This window comes from Penicillium maclennaniae, assembly GCF_028827695.1.
Source record: "Penicillium maclennaniae strain IBT 15551 chromosome Unknown utg000007l:1.0-4884863.0:1.0-4888362.0, whole genome shotgun sequence".
NCBI classification, from domain to species: domain Eukaryota; kingdom Fungi; phylum Ascomycota; class Eurotiomycetes; order Eurotiales; family Aspergillaceae; genus Penicillium; species Penicillium maclennaniae.
The window spans coordinates 661,729-679,252 of record NW_026623219.1 but is presented as its reverse complement, the minus strand read 5'-3'; the positions used below and the strand labels follow the sequence as shown (position 1 = coordinate 679,252).

General features: G+C 52.8%; 5 protein-coding genes across 5 annotated transcripts; 4 read left to right on the top strand and 1 right to left on the bottom strand.

Annotated features, from left to right (window-relative positions):
• Nucleotides 1-104: 104 nt before the first annotated feature.
• N7477_007459 (fungal specific transcription factor domain-containing protein) lies at nt 105-3,139 on the top strand (the record flags this gene model as incomplete). The annotated part of the gene is made up of 4 exons (XM_056969122.1): nt 105-189; nt 262-278; nt 447-523; nt 595-3,139. The coding sequence occupies 4 exons, from the start codon at nt 105-107 to the stop codon at nt 3,137-3,139; spliced, it is 2,724 nt and encodes a 907-aa protein (XP_056819154.1).
• Nucleotides 3,140-3,603: 464 nt separating this feature from the next.
• On the top strand, nt 3,604-5,124 carry N7477_007458 (uncharacterized protein; the record flags this gene model as incomplete). The annotated part of the gene is made up of 1 exon (XM_056969121.1): nt 3,604-5,124. One exon carries the CDS (start codon nt 3,604-3,606, stop codon nt 5,122-5,124), a length of 1,521 nt encoding a protein of 506 aa, XP_056819153.1.
• A 443-nt stretch (nt 5,125-5,567) lies between these two features.
• N7477_007457 (uncharacterized protein) lies at nt 5,568-7,415 on the bottom strand (the record flags this gene model as incomplete). Its single annotated transcript, XM_056969120.1, has 5 exons — nt 5,568-5,823; nt 5,889-6,554; nt 6,622-6,698; nt 6,776-7,290; nt 7,388-7,415. The coding sequence occupies 5 exons, from the start codon at nt 7,413-7,415 to the stop codon at nt 5,568-5,570; spliced, it is 1,542 nt and encodes a 513-aa protein (XP_056819152.1).
• A 650-nt stretch (nt 7,416-8,065) lies between these two features.
• Nucleotides 8,066-9,121, top strand: N7477_007456 (zinc-dependent alcohol dehydrogenase; the record flags this gene model as incomplete). Its single annotated transcript, XM_056969119.1, has 1 exon — nt 8,066-9,121. The coding sequence occupies one exon, from the start codon at nt 8,066-8,068 to the stop codon at nt 9,119-9,121; it is 1,056 nt and encodes a 351-aa protein (XP_056819151.1).
• Nucleotides 9,122-11,407: 2,286 nt separating this feature from the next.
• Nucleotides 11,408-16,849, top strand: N7477_007455 (putative Rho guanyl nucleotide exchange factor; the record flags this gene model as incomplete). Its single annotated transcript, XM_056969118.1, has 2 exons — nt 11,408-15,814; nt 15,866-16,849. The coding sequence occupies 2 exons, from the start codon at nt 11,408-11,410 to the stop codon at nt 16,847-16,849; spliced, it is 5,391 nt and encodes a 1,796-aa protein (XP_056819150.1).
• Between the last annotated feature and the right edge of the window lie 675 nt (nt 16,850-17,524).

The window sequence follows — 17,524 nt, the reverse complement described above, 5'->3', positions numbered from 1 at the left end:
CCGTCAGTTATCTTACCATCTACACCGAAGAGAGACCAAGTCGACGGACCCGATATCGGACGCAAGACGAAGGAAGTGGATGACCGCAACCCCATTTCTACGCGATGGCCGAGGTATCGGCAGCACCACAGCCGAAGCGCCGGCTAAGGAGGATCCCCGACGTATCGCGGAAGCGATCCGCGTATAGCTGTAAGTCCATGTGTATGCAGCTCGCTTGTTGCTGGCGAGTATGAAGTGACCCGGTACTGAGATCTGCGCTAGGCGACTTTTGTCGTAAGGTAAGCTCAATGCTGTGTGATACTGCAGGAGAATTAAGGTCAAACCCTTGTTGCCTCCTGCACATGCAAGGGCTGTAAGCTGACACTTGGGTCTCCGTACCGTGATGCCGACAGCGACGCTGCAAATGTGTTTCACTGCCATCAGGGCACGGATGTGTCATGTGCCAGGACCACAACCTGGAATGCTCATATACAATTCCGCGAAAGACTAGGTTCTACGGCAGCGTGGACAGTCTGAGTGATCGGTAAGAAGACATTCGGGCAACCTTCTTGTGCGGCCAGCCCGTATTGACGATGTGTATAATCCTACCTTTAGATTCAAATGTTTAGAGGCCATCGTACGTGGGGCATTTCCCAATGACGGCATCTCCACCGTTCCGGACCTCATCCGGCTAGGAGAGAGCAGGGGTTATGCCATGCCGGACCTATCGCAGACGTCAGGGGAATCACCTAGGATAGAGGAGCTGGTGAGAGACTTCGCTACGAAAGCTGGAGACCAGGGCGTCACAGGGTCAATACAGGGTGCCTCTTCCTCACCACCAAGAACAGGTGTCGTGAATGTCCATACCGAGAATGAAGGAAGGCACTCTTCCACCCAAGTCCTGGAAAAAAATTCCTGTACAGATGAACCGGTTGGACTCATTAGAGATACCACTGGACGAGAACATTTCATCGGCCCGTCTGGAAGCCTGCAGTTTTTGGGCCAGCTCCGGAGGTTGCTTCTTGTATCCCGCAGCGAGGATGCCGTAGGCTCCCGGGCACCCGCTCGTTTTACGGCCACGTTCACCGATGAAGATGCAGCGCAAGCCCTGGAAGCAGATGGTGACCAGAGTGAGTTCGCTGCTTTGCCTGTTGGAGGCACTGGCAACGGTGCCGATGAGCGCCAGGAGATTGACGAGCGCTCCCCTGCCTCCTTGGGTTCTGCTCTTGTCCGGGATTTCTCCAATATACCCGTAAATGATATCGACGAGATAAGGAGGCAGCTTCCGGCTCGCGATGTCGTCGATTCTCTGATCCGGGTATATTTCAAGCACGTCCATCCAGACTTTCCCTTATTCCACCGCGGTACCTTTGAGGAAGAATATGAGACCTTCATGTCCAAAGGGCGGCACTATGATCAGCGCCCTCGAGCGGGTGTACATTTACCTTCTCCCACCTTACCCGAGGCAGGCTGGTTAGGCTGTTTGCATATGATGATTGCCTTCGCCGCACTTACTGGCTCTGTTGATATCGCTACCGACTTGGATCTTACTTCCCTCTGTCGCCATTGTGCCAGCCTCACCCGTCAGCTCCTGCCTCACTTTATCTCAAAGTGCACCCTCTCCAACGTTCGAGCTCTTCTGCTTTTATCCCTCTTTCTACATAATCATAATGAGCGTAACGCGGCCTGGAACTTGGTTGGGACTGCCATGCGCCTTTCCTTCGCCATGGGCCTGCACCGAGCGAGCGACACTGGGTCACACTTTCGGCCAATGGAAAGGGAGGTGCGCAAGCGCGTCTTCTGTACGCTCTACGGCTTTGAGCAATTCCTCGCGTCCAGCCTTGGGAGACCAAGCGGATTTTACGACTTCGAAGGTGTGGAGATAGTCCCTCCGCGTGAGGGAGTGCTGGACAGTGGACAGGATGAGGCCGACGAGGTCATGAAGCTTTCGCTGAGGCTGCAAGTTATTCTGGCTAAAGCCAGGGTGTCCCTGGCCGTCAAGACGCTGGCTGTGGCTAAGGGAAGGAGCAACATCGACGGTCTGGCTCGGCAAGAGCAGTCTGCAAAAGAAACGCTGGGAATCTTGAAGGCGTGGAAGGACGATCTTGCCTCCCACCACATGTTGAACATCCCATTGATCAAAGAGACAGAGGACTCACTTTGCCAGAATGTTGAGGAGATGCCGCGAATGTCATTTCAAGATCTCAAGGCCATGATGGGTTGGCAAAGTCGACCTCGACTTCGGGCTGCCCTGGTCTTGCACCTCCAATACAGGTATATTGCTGTTCTCGTGACGCGGTCTTCTTTGCTACGATATGTTGCGTCCGCACAACAGGGTGAGCCAGAGCACATAGCTCTGCTCAGCCAGAATGAGGTCAGAACCGACCCGCATAACGGCTCTGCAGGAGAACGGCTATCAGACATCTGCGTCACACACGCCGTGCAGCTATGCCGACTCATATTGCTTGCAGACTCCTTTGACTTGGTGAATGGAATATCGGCCATGGATGTCTTCTACGCTTACTGCGGCGTTATGGTGCTCATATTGCGGTCGCTACGTATTTCTAGCTCTGCAAACCAATACCATGACCAGCGCGAGGCGCACCTGCAGCTGGAATTGCGCAAGCTGATCACACAAACGAGAGAAGTGCTCATGCGTGTGAACAAGTGCAGCACGATGAAGCGGTTCGCGCGCGTTGTGGCTACCTTTGAGGATGGATCAAGGCAGGATAATGTCAGGCCTGCTGATGGCTCTACGGATCGGCTAACGGCTAGCGGCGCTGGGTTTGAGACGGGAATAACTCGACAGGCATCTCGCGGCCATCGGGGCCGGTCCAACGGCTCTATTCACGAAGCCCTAGACGGCAGGCGAGCGAGCAACCTAGCAATCTATCCAGGTGCAGGAGCATCGCTAGACACATCCTCCTCCCTGTCAGCGTCGCAGCAACGGCCCCTGAGTTTTCAGCACGGACAAGGCCTCGAATTTATGCCGAGGCTCGGTATATCAGATCCTTTCTGGCAGCCAAATTTATTGACGTCATTGGATGGGGAGCCAGAGGCTAACAATTGGATGATGGACTCATTTCTGGCGATGGACGGGACCAGCATTGTGGACTGGGGCGATATCGATTCTCTCTTGTCACGAAATCCGGGCCAATAGTGGCTCGTCCATGGCGCACTGCCTGTAGTATGGTATATGTTCTAGCCCGGAGGCAAAGGCTGTGAGGCAATAGTGTGTACTGCCCATTTCTACATTCTTCGGGACCAAGCATCCGTCGGAATGACTATACCGCATTTGTAAACCCCCACGTACCTCTGATTTCCCCACATGAGATGTGGATCCAATGGAGCACCATCACTGCGTATACCAATCCACATCTCCAAATATCCGGAGCCAAAGTCCGTCAGCATGAACGTCAATCGAGTCATACTCGATCAATTAGCCGATACGATGCTGTAATGTATGACTTTTGCGTAATATGGGAGCCGGAACCCGCATTCTTTCTTACAGCGCCCCTTGGTTTCTTAGAACTACAAGTTCTCAAAGAACAGAGCTTTAAAGCTTTCAGAACCGTCCTGCTCCCTACTGAATTATCGATTGCGGGTATAAATTGATCGTTCACAATGTCTCAAACCAACGGCGTCCATGTCAGCAAGTCTGATACTTCGCTCGCAGCTCCGCAAGAGTTATTCATCTCAGGAAAATACCAGAACAGCCAGAAGAATGGGACCTTCCCCGTAAAGAACCCCATGACGGGCGAGACCATCTATGAGTGTGTCTCGGCCTCTCTAGATGACTTTGCCGCCGCCATCGAGGAAGCACATGCAGCTCAAGCTTCATGGGCCCGCCTCGGCCCCTCGTCACGACGGTCAATCCTTCTCAAGGCCGCCGATATCATGGAGACGTACATCGACAAGGACGCGCCAGCAATCCTTTCAGCCGAGGTGTCGGCCACGAGGGGATGGGTCAAGGCCAACATTATGTCCACAGCTGGCGTCTTCCGCGAGACCGCCGCCCTGGCGACGCACATCAAGGGAGAGATCGTCCCCGCAGACCGGCCTGGCACCACGATCCTAGTGAGCCGCGAGCCTGTCGGCGTGGTCCTGGCCATCAGCCCCTGGAACATGCCCGTCACGCTGACGGCCAGAGCAATCTGCTGCCCGTTGATCTGCGGGAACAGCGTGATCCTGAGGCCGTCCGAGTTCAGCCCTAAGTCGCAGCACCTCGTAGTGCGCGCTCTAATTGAGGCTGGACTGCCCGCGGGCTGCCTGCAATTCCTGCCCACCAGCGCCGCCGAGACGCCACAGGCGATCGAGTTTGCAATCCGGCACCCAAAGGTGAGCCGCGCAAACTTTACGGGCAGCGACCGCGTTGGCCGTATCATCGCTGGGCTGTCAGCGTCATGTCTGAAGCCGTGTGTCCTGGAGCTGGGTGGCAAGGCACCCGTCGTGATATTGGAGGATGCCGATTTGGAGGCCGCTGTGGAGGCAGTGGTATACGGCGCCATGTCTAACAGCGGGCAGATTTGTATGTCTACGGAGCGGGCGATTGTGCATCGCTCCTTGGCAGCGGACTTCAAGGCCCTCTTAGTGAAACGGGTGGAGAGCTTACGGGTAGGGAACCACCTGGAGGATCCGGATGCGCAACTCTCAGGTCTCTTCACTGCCGCCTCCGCTGAGCGTGTGCTCGGTCTGATCAGGGATGCGGTCGACGCGGGCGCCACGCTTCTGGCGGGCGACTTGGCTCTTCACGGACCGTGTCGGACAATCCTGGCCCCTCACGTCCTCACGGGCGTTACGCGGGACATGGACCTCTTCCACCGAGAGACGTTTGGCCCCGTGCTCTTCGTATCTGAATTTGACACAGACGATGAAGCTGTCGCGCAGGCCAACGACAGCGAGTTCTCGCTGTGTGCCAGCGTCTTCTCACAAGACATCCTGCGCGCCATGGACGCGGCAAAGCAGATCCGGACGGGGAGCTGCCACGTCAACGGGCCGACCGTGTACATTGAGGCGCCGCTGCCTAACGGGGGCGTCGGCGGCGCGAGTGGCTATGGCCGGTTCGGTGGCGTGGCGGGCATCGAGGAGTTTACAGAGAGGCAGATCGTGAGCTTAGCGAGACCGGGATTGAAGTATGCTTTTTAGATAGTCACTCGGCTAGGAGATGTCAGTGTAAGCTGGTTGAAAATCAATCCCTCTTTTTCAAATTGATGTAAAGTACATTATGATCATCCATGAAACAGAATAGACCCGTCTCAAGGGTCCAAAATTAATGAATTCAGCTTCTCGCGACACTCAAGAGAACTAAAGGTATATCCTTATCTGTTTCTCTATTTGATTCAGATACTCGATTGTTTATTACTTGTCACCGGATATTTCAGGAGCACGATCCCCCCCTGTGTTTGAATATGTAGACTACAGGGGGGACACGTTGAACGCAAAGTACGATGCATTGAGTAACCTATACATTTCAATTTCAAGGCCTATTGCCAAGCAGTGTTTTACTCGGTTCCTACGAGTTATGGTCCCAGGACACGGTATTCCCACAAGACCGGAGTTTCAACAACAGATAACCGAATGACCCATCTTCAATCCCTACTCCAGCCCGGATCTCCTCCTTTGTCCCGAATCTGTTTGCCCCGCCACATCAAGACACCCACAGTGAAAGGGAAGAAGAATACGGTCAAGCCAGCAAAGAGGCCAAACGGAGAGGCGGTTCCAAGGTTTGCAATCATTGGCTGCAGAAAGAACGGACTTGTATATGAGAACAAATTGCGGATGAGGTTGAAGACCAAGTTTGCCTCGGCGCCCTGGCGAGGGTAACATTCAAGGATGTAGGTTTGGCTAGCGAAACAATCCTTTGTCAGCACATTTCATAAACTGGGTGTAGTCCGAAAAGGAATCCATACATTACCGTGGTGGCAACCTCGATTCCGAAGATGTAAATGGCCTGTCCGATCAGAGGAGTGATCCAAGCCTTTCCGAACTGTATCGACGTGCCGAACATAATCAGCCCGGCTGGCACGGTAATGACTGCTGGCCAGATAGCCTTCAGGCGGTACTCAGGGCGCCACTCGTGGCCCTGCTTCATGGCCCGCTTAGCGATGAGATCCAACGAGGGTCCCGCATAAGCCTCGCCGAGCAGGGCGCCGATGAGTCCTGAGAAGCCCGACAGCCCAACACCGAGCACGGAGAAATTGTACTGCGCCTCGAAGATGAGCGGGATTTCGGCCGTGATACCCACATGCATCATGTAGGTGATACCGAACCAGAAGGCTGACAGTATCACCGCGGGGTACTTGAAAAGGACAAACGGGCGTGTGGCAATGAAGAGGAAGCTGTGCTGCTTCTCCTCTGAGCGCTTGGGGATGTGGATCCCGTAGCGATCCCAGAACGTGGACTTGCCCGGCGTAGATGTGGACATGGTTGCGGGATGAGCGCGTGTCTCTCGAATGTAAATAGTCTCAGGGAGGAAAAAAATCTGCATGATGAAGCCCACGCCCATGAAGATCAGCGGAATCCACTGGGAGGCCGGCCAGCTCAGCTTTTCGTTCTCAATGATGGGCCCGCCGATGCTGTCAGAAGGATCACGTCAGCTGTTGCCTCTCCAAAATTATGGAAGCATGTCTTTTTGATACATACATTGTCCCCAGGAATGGTGAGATCACAATGGCCAAGGTCGACACACCAATCTTCTTGCCCTTCTCGTGGCGGAAGAACTGCGGCATAGCATGGTCAGCTCTGTCCGTTGGCTCATTAGAGTAGCAGTGATATCATGGTGCAAGGAGATAATTACAATGTCCCCAATACTCGCCGGCCCCAGTGTCCAGAACGCCGAACCCCCAGCACCGAGGATGACGCGGCCAACCATGCAAGATGCATATGTCCTGGACGTTGTGACAACGATAGCTCCGACTATGGCGATGATATTAGTAATAAGTAGCACCGGGCGACGGCCTATAAAGTGGCTCAGCGGGCTCCAGAGCCAGGGAGCCACGGCGTAGAGAGCGACGGGCGTGTTGCCCAGGTAGACGGCCGTCGACTTGGGGACGTGCAAGGACTTAGCCAGGACCACCGTCCCTGTCACCAGCGTAGTCACAGCCACGTAACAGACGAGAGCTAGATACGAGATGGTGAACATAGCGGCGTGCTTGCGAAACCACGACCAGTTGAGCGGGTCGTTAGGGTCGTCGGACGGTTGTGGCATCAGAACGATGCCATCGCGCATCTTGAGGTTAGGCTCCAAAGTGTCGGCATCCTCGCACTCCGAGAAACTCTTCTCTGGATCATCCACCATGTCGCTGTCTGTATCTGATGGGGTCAGTATGACTTGGTCCGCACGCGCCGGCGAGGGTCAATCCGAGACACTCCTGAGGCTCTTTCCGTCTCGGACTGCGTATGGGCTTACGTGGGATAGCTTCTTTCTTCGTGCTCATAATGAGATGTTGTTCTTAAGTAGGCTCTTCACGGGAGTCTACAGGCATCAACTTTGGAAGCTTCCCCAGATGCAAGAAATGAGTCCAATTATAGGCAAAAGCAGAGCCACGTCCAGCACGTTCTTTTTCGTGGCTGGAGTCTGGACCTCCCAAGGACATGATCTCACGGGATACATGGTGAAAGACTAAAGCTATCAGCCAATTGACCAGGATCTCTTTGGGGAGCCCAGAAACCGTGAAGTTGTTGATGTCGGATAGTTGTCCGTACGGGTCCACTTTCACCCCAGGATTCAACGCGGAGATGGACCCAGCACCCAGTTCCCTGGGAATGGCCGGGGAAACCCCAGGACTCTCGGATGGTTGGCTCCGATCGGATATAAGTCGTATTCGGCAAAACATCAAGCAACAGCTCCTGCGGGGATCCGTGTCAGAGTCCCGAGTATTGCAGGATGTTGATTTCGCCGTTCGCCAAAAGCTTAGATGGAGAGGGGAACGCAGATAGAAATGAAGCGTGTTTATTGAGACCCCGTCTTGATTGCAGGCCGTTTGCTTTTCTTCCACGACGGAATCTTTCTACATTGTCTCTCTCTACTTTCTTCCTCAGCTAAACCATCGACAATAATTTCCTTCTGCTCTTCTCTTACGCCGTCATGGGCTCTCTATCTTTCCCGGAGACGTCTCTTGCGGCGATTCAGGATAAAGAGACCAAGGCCATATCCGTCGCCAAACGCCCAACTCCAGTCCCCATAGGCACTCAAGTCCTCGTCAAGCTACACTACTCTGGTGTTTGCGCGACAGATCTTCATCTGGCCCGCGGCAGCGTCCCCTACCTGCAGCCCAAGGTCTCAGTAGGCGGCCATGAGGGCACTGGGGTGATCGCCAGCCTCGGCACTGAGGTGGACACTGCAGAGTGGCGCATCGGTGATCGGGTAGCTGTGCGGTGGGTGCACATCGTCTGCGGGAAGTGTGAGGTATGCACGACCGGCTATGAGAACCTTTGCCCAAGCCGGAAGCTCGCGGGCAAGGATGTCGAGGGCACTTTTGCCGAGTACGCTATCGCGGACAGCGCGTACATGGTCCGCCTTCCGGCTGGGGTGAGCGACGCCGATGCGGCTCCAATACTGTGCGCTGGTGTCACTGTCTACAAGGCGCTCAAGATCGCCAACCTACGAGCGGGCTCGTGGGTCGCTGTGGCGGGGGCCGGTGGCGGCTTGGGCCATCTGGCTATTCAATATGCAATTGCCATGGGGCTCAGGGTCGTAGCCCTGGATGCTAGGAAACGAGATCTTTGCCTGAGCCTGGGAGCGGAATCGTACATTGACGTGCTCGAGACGGACGACTGTGTGGCCCAGGTTATTAAAGTCACGGATGGGGGAGCTCACGGCGCACTCATTTGTGCATCGTCCGGCCAGGCCTATGCCGATGCTGCCAAATTTCTGAGACGGACCGGCACCCTGGTATGTATTGGCCTGCCTCCGAAGCCGACACCGCTCCCCCTGGGCCCCGCGGACTTTGTCGCCCGTGGCATCAAGGTCATGGGCACATCCACGGGTGACCGTCGGGATACAGTGGAGGCCCTCGCCTTTGTTGCTAAGGGCCAGGTAAAACCACAGTTAACTGAAAGGAGGCTGGAGAATATTGATGAGATCTTACAGGAGATCGAGAATGGGACTATGCAGGGTAAAGCTGTGATCAGGATAGCCTGAATTCACCGCCCCAAGGCATGTCAGAAGGTAGCATTGTTCAAATAGGGCCATGTCAATCTGAGACCTCACGCCTGCCCAATGCCACCCATAATTTTGAGTATGTAGCTCATAATTTTTGCTCAAATTACATTTTATGTTGTTCGGGTTTGAGAAGCCATGTTCGGACTCTAGAGAGTGTCGTCCATAAACATAAACTTCGCCAGTTCCCTCTCCCGAGAGGCGGGTCCCCATCACGCCCATTAGAAGCCCGAAGTTGTACCTCCATGAGTAGTGACAACACGGTACATGATGATTCCTAGACGGGCCCTAGACACACGCTTTGGATCCTACGCTGCTGTGAGCTCACTTCGAAGAAGCAAGCAGGACAAACGTGGATAGAACAGCGGCGCCATGTCGCAAATGGGAGGGCGACTGCAGTGAAGCTCTTTAATTCGTTCCTATCACAGGATCTAGTCTGATGCCTTCTTCAATTCGCTGACGACATCGCCAATATTTCTCGGGGTGAAATGCTTGGTTCTTGTTCACAGAAAAGTCAAAAGCGGAGAAACAGGCCCAATCAAAAGAACGAAACAAAGGATAAGATCATTGCCACGGGCAGGGAAATACATAGGAAGAGCAAGCGATAACGGCTGAGATCCAAGAGGAATCTGATGATTGAGAAGCCATAAAGCACCTAAAATCTTTCGGATGAAGTATGTATAATGGGGCTAAAGAGTTGAGAAGAGTTGGGGAAAGGCTTTTTGAGGAATAATCGAGAAGCCTTGAGGCGGTGTAGCATTATAAAGAGGGTCTTTTTATTCATGTGATTAGCGACTCAAAGAGGGTATGAGATATTTTTCGTTATAACGGCATACCTGACAGCCTATCCTGAGCACCGTGAGTGGAGCCGAGCAAACCCAAGGGCTCAAGGAGCGCTCCCAGGCTTTCGATAAGCACACTGGAATGGTGGGCAACAAGTAAACGCGTGATAGCGTTTCAAGTAATGCTCAAGTCAATAGGATGCTGAAGATGGCGTCAAATGTAGCTGTTTAGGCGTCCAGTTCAACGTCACTTAGCGTAGTGATGAATCCTCCTTACGGTCACTTAATGGGGACTGGGGAGTGTGGAGATTCTATCGAGAAGTTTCTGTAAATTATTTTTCTTCTACGCCTTTAGGGGGTCCGGAAAGCGAGGTTGACAACCTCTGCCCAATTTTCATGCATGTCCGGAATTCAAACGCCTGGAATGAACAAGACAGATGAAGTACATCATCTAATTATGAATTGGTTGAGACAAACAGTCTCGGCTATATTGAGTGGTTGAATTCTTGGAATGGTCTATTCAATGGCCGCCCCTCAGAAATATAGCGGCTTCATGGATGGTCGTAGGAGAACGAGGTGCTGACATGATGTCTTTTAACTGGACCAGTAATGGGTCGCGTCCGTCAAATATCGCAATGACAGGGAGGTACACTATCTGCTTCGGTTTGACCTAAGTCTGATTTAATCTTGCATGCTCATCTTTGACCCTAACAGTCCCAAAAGAAATTTACATCGCAATGCATTGGTGCCACCAATTGGGCTGTAAGGACTTGTACCAGCTCGTTTCCCAGCATTGAATGGATCGTTCATCTAGGAGGAAAGCCTGGTCTAATAAAGAACTGAATGTATCTTCCATGCCCCTTTCCGACATCAACTTGTCAATGCCTTGGCCGGACTGGAATAGTTGAAGGCAGTGCATCCACGGTGGTTTATTAGGGGCAGCGGGGCAGTGGCTCAGCCGCCTCAGCCTTGTAATGGGGGAAATGGTTGTGGGGCCAGGGTAAACAGTCATTGATCTAATGCAGGGTGTCGGGGAGAATTGGCACGCTAATTGTGTGTAGACCTTGTAGTCATGGAGGTGATTAAAACTCCAGCTGAAGATGCTGGCGAAATACGGCAATTTTAGTGGAACGCCTTTAAAAATAAAGGGGGGCCAGCGACCCTTCAACACACAATCGCATTATTCAGCGCGCCAGGGACTGTTGGCGTTGGCGGTGGGGGAAATTAAGGTCAAGTGCCAGTCCCTCACTACTTAGGCTCCGCATTCTTGACCTGAACTACCATTCCCCTTCTCTTTCGCCGACCTCCACACTCGTTGACTCGGGGATGCCCAGAGCCAGACGCTCTCCGGCAGCTCTTCACCTGCCCGCGTCCCGCACATCTGGAGGCTGAGTGCGGCTCTCACACACTCCTGACCTCTAAGGTGGCGACCCTGGATTTGAAGATCACGAGCGCAGCGCACGACTGTCACGTAGCTCCCGCAGCGATGGCGCACCCAAATGGCCAACAGGCGTATTATGGCCAGACCAGCAACCCTCCGAGCTCCCAGCCAGCTTCCAGTCGCTATGAAAGCTACACGCCTCAGCACAACCCCACTCCAACCCAGCATCTGCCGAGACGAATGCCTAGTTACGACGCTGGAGACGACTCGACGCTCTTCAACGCTGCTCGGATCTACAATTCAAGAGCGACCGATGCAAACGCGCGTTTGCCGACAAGTGGCGCTGGATATACTGGCAATGTTGTACAAGGTGCATACGGTGCCGCTCACGGGGGATATGATGACGGTGGAGATGCTGGATTTTCACACGGTGCTGAAACGCCGGCGATGTCGCCCACTCGTGCTGCGTCGCACAGCGCAGGATCGGCCACTTACCACTACCAGTACCCGCCAACGACCTCGGCCCAACGTGCGTACAACCCGCAACAATACGGCCTGCCGCAATCGCAGACCCAACCGAACCTGGGTTATAATCCCTTGAATTATAACGCTTCGCACGCCAATCCCGCTCCGAGCCATCAACCCTATAACCCGGCAGCTTATCAGCCTGCTGCAGTCGCGAGTGTGGCGTCTCCCACCCTGCCACGGCGACCAAGCGACGCATCGCCGTACGGTCAAGCACCCCTGACCTCATCTTACGGATTTTCATCACAACAACCACCAGTTCCGCCCCCTCGCGCACCCGATCATCCCTATGGAGGGCGTTCGTATGGATCATCGCCTACTAATTTGAGCCAGCGGACAGGGAGCACCGCCTCCACTGCGTATCGGCCGACTCTTTCTCCATCAACAGCTGGATATGTAACCTCGAATTCACCTTCTGGTGCCTACATGCCTCAATCTGCCACCGGTCCCTACTTCCCCATATCTCCCGGGTTCGGGACGGACTCGCCATACCCCTCTGCCACGATCCCGCCCATAACCCCAGACTTTGAGGATCGACCGCCAGCGCCGCCCGTACATCAGCCGCAAGGCAATGGACTTTATGGAAAGCGATCAAGTATGTCTCACTCGTCTTCAGCGCGGTCTCTTCCCACACCACCCGTACAGCAAGACATTTCAATTCTACCATCGCCGAGACGAACCGACACCCTGAATCGACACCCGCAGGCTCGGCCCTTACCTGGACCACCTGTTGACGATATGCCGGACATGAATGGACCGTCTCCATCGCCCGGCCTCACTGGTACTTATGAAAATGATGAATTGATCAAAGAAATTGAATCTGCGGTGATGGATACTCAGGCTACTTTTACGACAAGACGCCATAGTTCTAGAGCATCTCATGCTAGCTCGGCGTCGCGATTAAGACTTTCACCAGACGAACAACATACCCACACCAATGGCAACATGTCGACTGGAACTGGTCAATATGTCAACTACGATGCTTATAGTGATGACAGCGAGGCGGAAGCTGAAGCCGGGCTAGCTATGTTGCGCATGGCGGAAGAGGAGGAGAGAGCTCGACTTGACCGAGAGATTCTTCATCAGCATGGCCGTCCTCGGCGTGAGACGAACGCTTCAGTTCTCAGCACTCGCTCCTACGGCTCTCGTGTGTCGCCTAGAGGCCCTTCGCCTAATTCAGATATTCAAGAGGATAGCGAATTCGTGGGACACGATCTGGCTCTTTACGAAGGAGGTTATCACGGTAATCTTCATTATGGTGAACAGGGGCATTATGATGAATACTCGGATCAAGCCGCAGGAGGCATTTCGAGAACGCATGGCTCATTCAGAAGTTCCGATGTTTCCCCTGATGAACGAGGTGAATATGCCGACGATTACGAACACCCCGCTATCGCATACGAATATGCCAACCGCTTCCATCATTTGCCAATTGACGCGCGGGTGGATGCTAGTGGCACCGGTGGGCTCGCAGCACCAGGAAATTTTGACCGTCGAATGAGCTTTGATTATGGTGAGGATGGAGATAGTCCTTATGAACAGCCACTGGATGGAGATAGATCCGACGATGAGAGCCCACACCGAGCTGCGCACGAAGATCTTTTTTTCCATCCGGGCATGCGCCCATTGCCACCAGCTCCCGTTGAGCCCGCGAACCAAGAGCTCTTCTCGCATTTAATGCCCGCCGGAACGTATAGGCCCCTTGAGCAGGAGGACTTCCAGGTCCAGGATCAGTATAGACAACCCTCCATACCTGTATCCGCGGACGCGTATGGAGACACACTACTCAGCCCCTCTCAAGTCCCGCGGTCATCTTCGTTGTCGACGCCTATGGGACTTCGTACTGATCCGCCCATCAGATCCAAGACCGAAGCGGACCGCCTCCGGAAGAAGCAGGAACAGGAAGACCTGTGGCGGCTTCGGCAGAAGGAACTTCCCAAGATTGTTTCGACCGAAGCGGCCGCTTCGATGGCTCTGGATCTACCCTCGATTCCTGCAGGACGCCGCAAGAAATTCAATCCTACAAAGCTGTCATCGGAGCAGTTCAAGAAGTGTACTGAACCATGGGCTCTTAGCTCTATTCTAGCTTGGATTTGGGACTTGAGCGAGGATGAGACCGATCTCAGGGTTTCGGCTATTGTTGATGCGATTGTGGCATTGTTTACTCACAAAGTTCCAACTATGAACACTACTGAGGCCGAGACCCTCGCTGCGCGTGTTGTCAATAGCATGCTTCAGGAGGAAGCACTTGTCACGGAGGAAGAATGGGTCAGATTCGGCAGCGGAAACCTCTCAGGTGTCTTGTTCCAAATCACTGGTACTGGCTGTTACTCGTCCCACCTTCATGAAGACGAGCTGCATATTGAGGGAACCGATTCCTTTGGGCGCTGCTATTCTCATCATTGCATGAGAACTTTAAAGAAGGTCAATCTGAAGGCGCAGACGATGGCCCCGCAGAAAAAAATGGAAGACTGGGTAACTTTCTACAATGTGCCCAAGGAAGTGTGGGAGTCACATCCCAAGAAAGAGGTGGATCGGCAGAACAATTTGCATGAGATTGTAACTACTGAGGATGCCTACATTGCGCAGTTGGACGTCTTGCGTGAACTCTATCGTGACCGGCTCTCTGGGATGAATCCTCCTATCATTCCAGTCAAACGACTGTCCAAGTTCCTGGCCGATGTCTTTGGAAAAGTTGACACAGTGAAAAGGGCCAACGAGGATTTCCTGTTGGCGCAACTCAAATACCGCCAGAAGGAACAAGGTCCGTTTATTGCTGGCTTCAGTGACATCTTCCGAGAGTGGATCCGCAAAGCCAAGAGTGTCTACATTGATTATGCTGCGCATTTTCCGGCTGCGAACTATTATGTTCGGAAGGAGGCCGAGCGCAATGTGCACTTCAAAGCATTCTTGAACTCTGCGCGGGATAACAAAATGTCTCACCGTTTGAGCTGGGATACTTACTTGAAAGCTCCGATCACGCGGATCCAGAGGTACACCCTGTTGTTGGCTACTGTCCACAAAAACATGCCCATAGACTCCGAAGAAAAAACCAATTTGGCACAGGCCATCGAGGAAATAAAGGTTGTCGCATTGGAGTGTGATAACAAAGTTGGCGAGATGAGCAAAAAGGTCGACTTGATGGAGCTCGCAGCTAAGCTGCAGTTGCGGCCAGAGATGAAGAAAGAAGTGGAACTTAACCTTGAGCACCTGGGCCGTGAAATCATCTTCCGAGGTGATCTCCAACGTCCCGGAACACGAACTCGATTCCTCGTTGATACCCATGCCATCCTGTTCGATCACTATCTCGTTCTTGCCAAGTCATGCATTACCCGTGACCCATCGCGGACAGTCAAATTCGAACGTTACGATATCTCGAAGTTGCCCATCCCGATGGATCTTCTGGCCTTGGAAAGCACCAATGACGACCCAGTTATCAAGTCATCAGTTCGTGGTGTTTCAACGGTGACTCAAGCTCAAGGTGGGGTAAGTCCCTTGACGCATACCAGTGCCTCCACAAATGGAACAACCGCAGTTCTGGACTCCAAAGATGACAAAATTCTTTACCCGTTCAAGATCAAGCATCTTGGAAAAACAGGCACATACATCTTGTATGCCTTCTCCGCACAAAGCCGCAAGGAATGGTGTGAGAAGATCATCGAGGCAAAGACCAAGCACGCTGCGGCTCTATTCTCACAGAACGCCGAGCCTTTCCGCCTGCGTGTCCTCGCGGACACGGCTTTCGCTTACTCTGACCACTCTGCCGGCTCGAAGAGTGTGACCATCAAGGGCACTCCGCTGGATCGCGCTATCAAGGAAGTGGAAAAGAAGTATGCAAACTCTGGGCCTCGACCTCCACCGGTCTGCAAAACTGCTGTGAACTGTGCAACGGTCTTCCAGCAGCCTCCAGGGCGTATGATGTGTGCAATTGGAACTGAATACGGCGTGTACATGTCTGATCTGAGCAACCCGCGTGGTTGGTATCGGGTAAGTTGATGTTGTCCAGCTCGAATCTAAATTATTGACTGACCTGTCCAGGCTATCCCTATCATGCGGGTGACACAGGTTGCCGTATTTGAAGAGTTCAATCTCTTCCTACTTATCGCAGATCGCTCCTTAATTGCGTATCACCTTGACGTGGTGTGCCCTGCTAGTGGGATATCTCAATCACAGGACTCTGCCCGCCGAGCTCCTCAGAAACTTTCCGGAAATCGCGAAGTAGGCTTTTTCGCTGCCGGACGCATGAAAGACCGGTACTTGGTATTGTACAAGAAGCGAGACGGACTTTCTTCTACATTCAAGGTTCTCGAGCCCATTCTTCAAAAATCCTCATCCAGCAAAACCCGCCTTTTCCAGTCTCGTCGGTCGCAAACAGAATTCTTCCGTGAGTACGATGAATTTTACATTCCCGCTGAAAGCTACGGCATCAACATGTTCCACTCTTCACTTGCCATCTCCACTCAAAGGGGCATTGAAGTCCTCACCCTCGACAAAAAGCAGTCTTGGTCCGTCCCCGACTTCCGCTCTGAATCCCAAGATGCCCACGATACTCTGCATAGCATTGCCCATCGCATCCAAGGCCTTCGCCCGCTCGGTATGTTCCGTCTCAGCGACAGTGAATTTATCGTTGCATATCAGGAGTGCGCTGTCTATGTCAACAAGCACGGCGACGTTTCTCGCAGCGTGGTCATGGAATTTGTCGGCAATGCACACACGGCTTGTCTTCACGGGAAATTCCTTATTCTCTTCAATGATGACTTTGTCGAGGTTCGCAATGCGATGAATGGCCGTCTCAGACAAGTTATTCCCGGCCACAATGTTGTATGCTTGGACGATGGTAGCAAACTACCCGGCTCCTTCGGCCAGGCTACACCATCCAGCAACATAAGCAGCTTCCCTGGTTCTAATGGCACATCAAACGGTGACACGCAGCACACAGTCAAGATTTGCATGCAACACCCACAGTACGAGCGTAGCCAGATCGTCTTGGAGCTGGTCGAAAACGAGGGTTCAAAAGACTAATCTAATCTTGAAATCCGCCTTGAGATTTCATTTCAGCGACTCTTCCACCTTTTTGCCTGAGCATTGATGTGAAACTCGTTTACCACCCTTTGTCCACCTTTTCTTTCTCCCTTACCAGCACTCCATCCCATCGCATTTTCTTTCCAGATTTCTCTATGTTACGGTCCTGGACCAAGGCATTGACCGGTATATGGCATTCAATTTCCTCTGCTTGACGCAGAGCGCTATTCTAATGACATGCTTGTACATAGAAATGTGACTGCCATCTCACGACTTTCACGAATTCATCATTTAGCCAACCTACCATCATCATCATTCAACTTCATTTGATTTGAGATTCATTCTTGTTTCAAGTGTTGCTTTTCATCTAAATCACGTCTGACGCAGCTTGAGAACGGAGTTGATCCTGGACTCTTTTTCGGCCATTTCAATCCAACATCTTCAAGTTCATCAAGCTCTGAAGAATGTCTTCTGAGACGAAGTTTTTGTTCCTATTTCAAAAGTATCATTTCTCATGACCTCAACTAACGTATTCACGGCAAACCCGCCACCACGGTAATCCTGCCACCCCCAAACACCATAGCAACTGCGATAAATTACAACTTTATATTTATACTAGGACTACATTAGCTAAGAGACTTTATATCACCTTATATTCTACTAGGCTTTACTAGA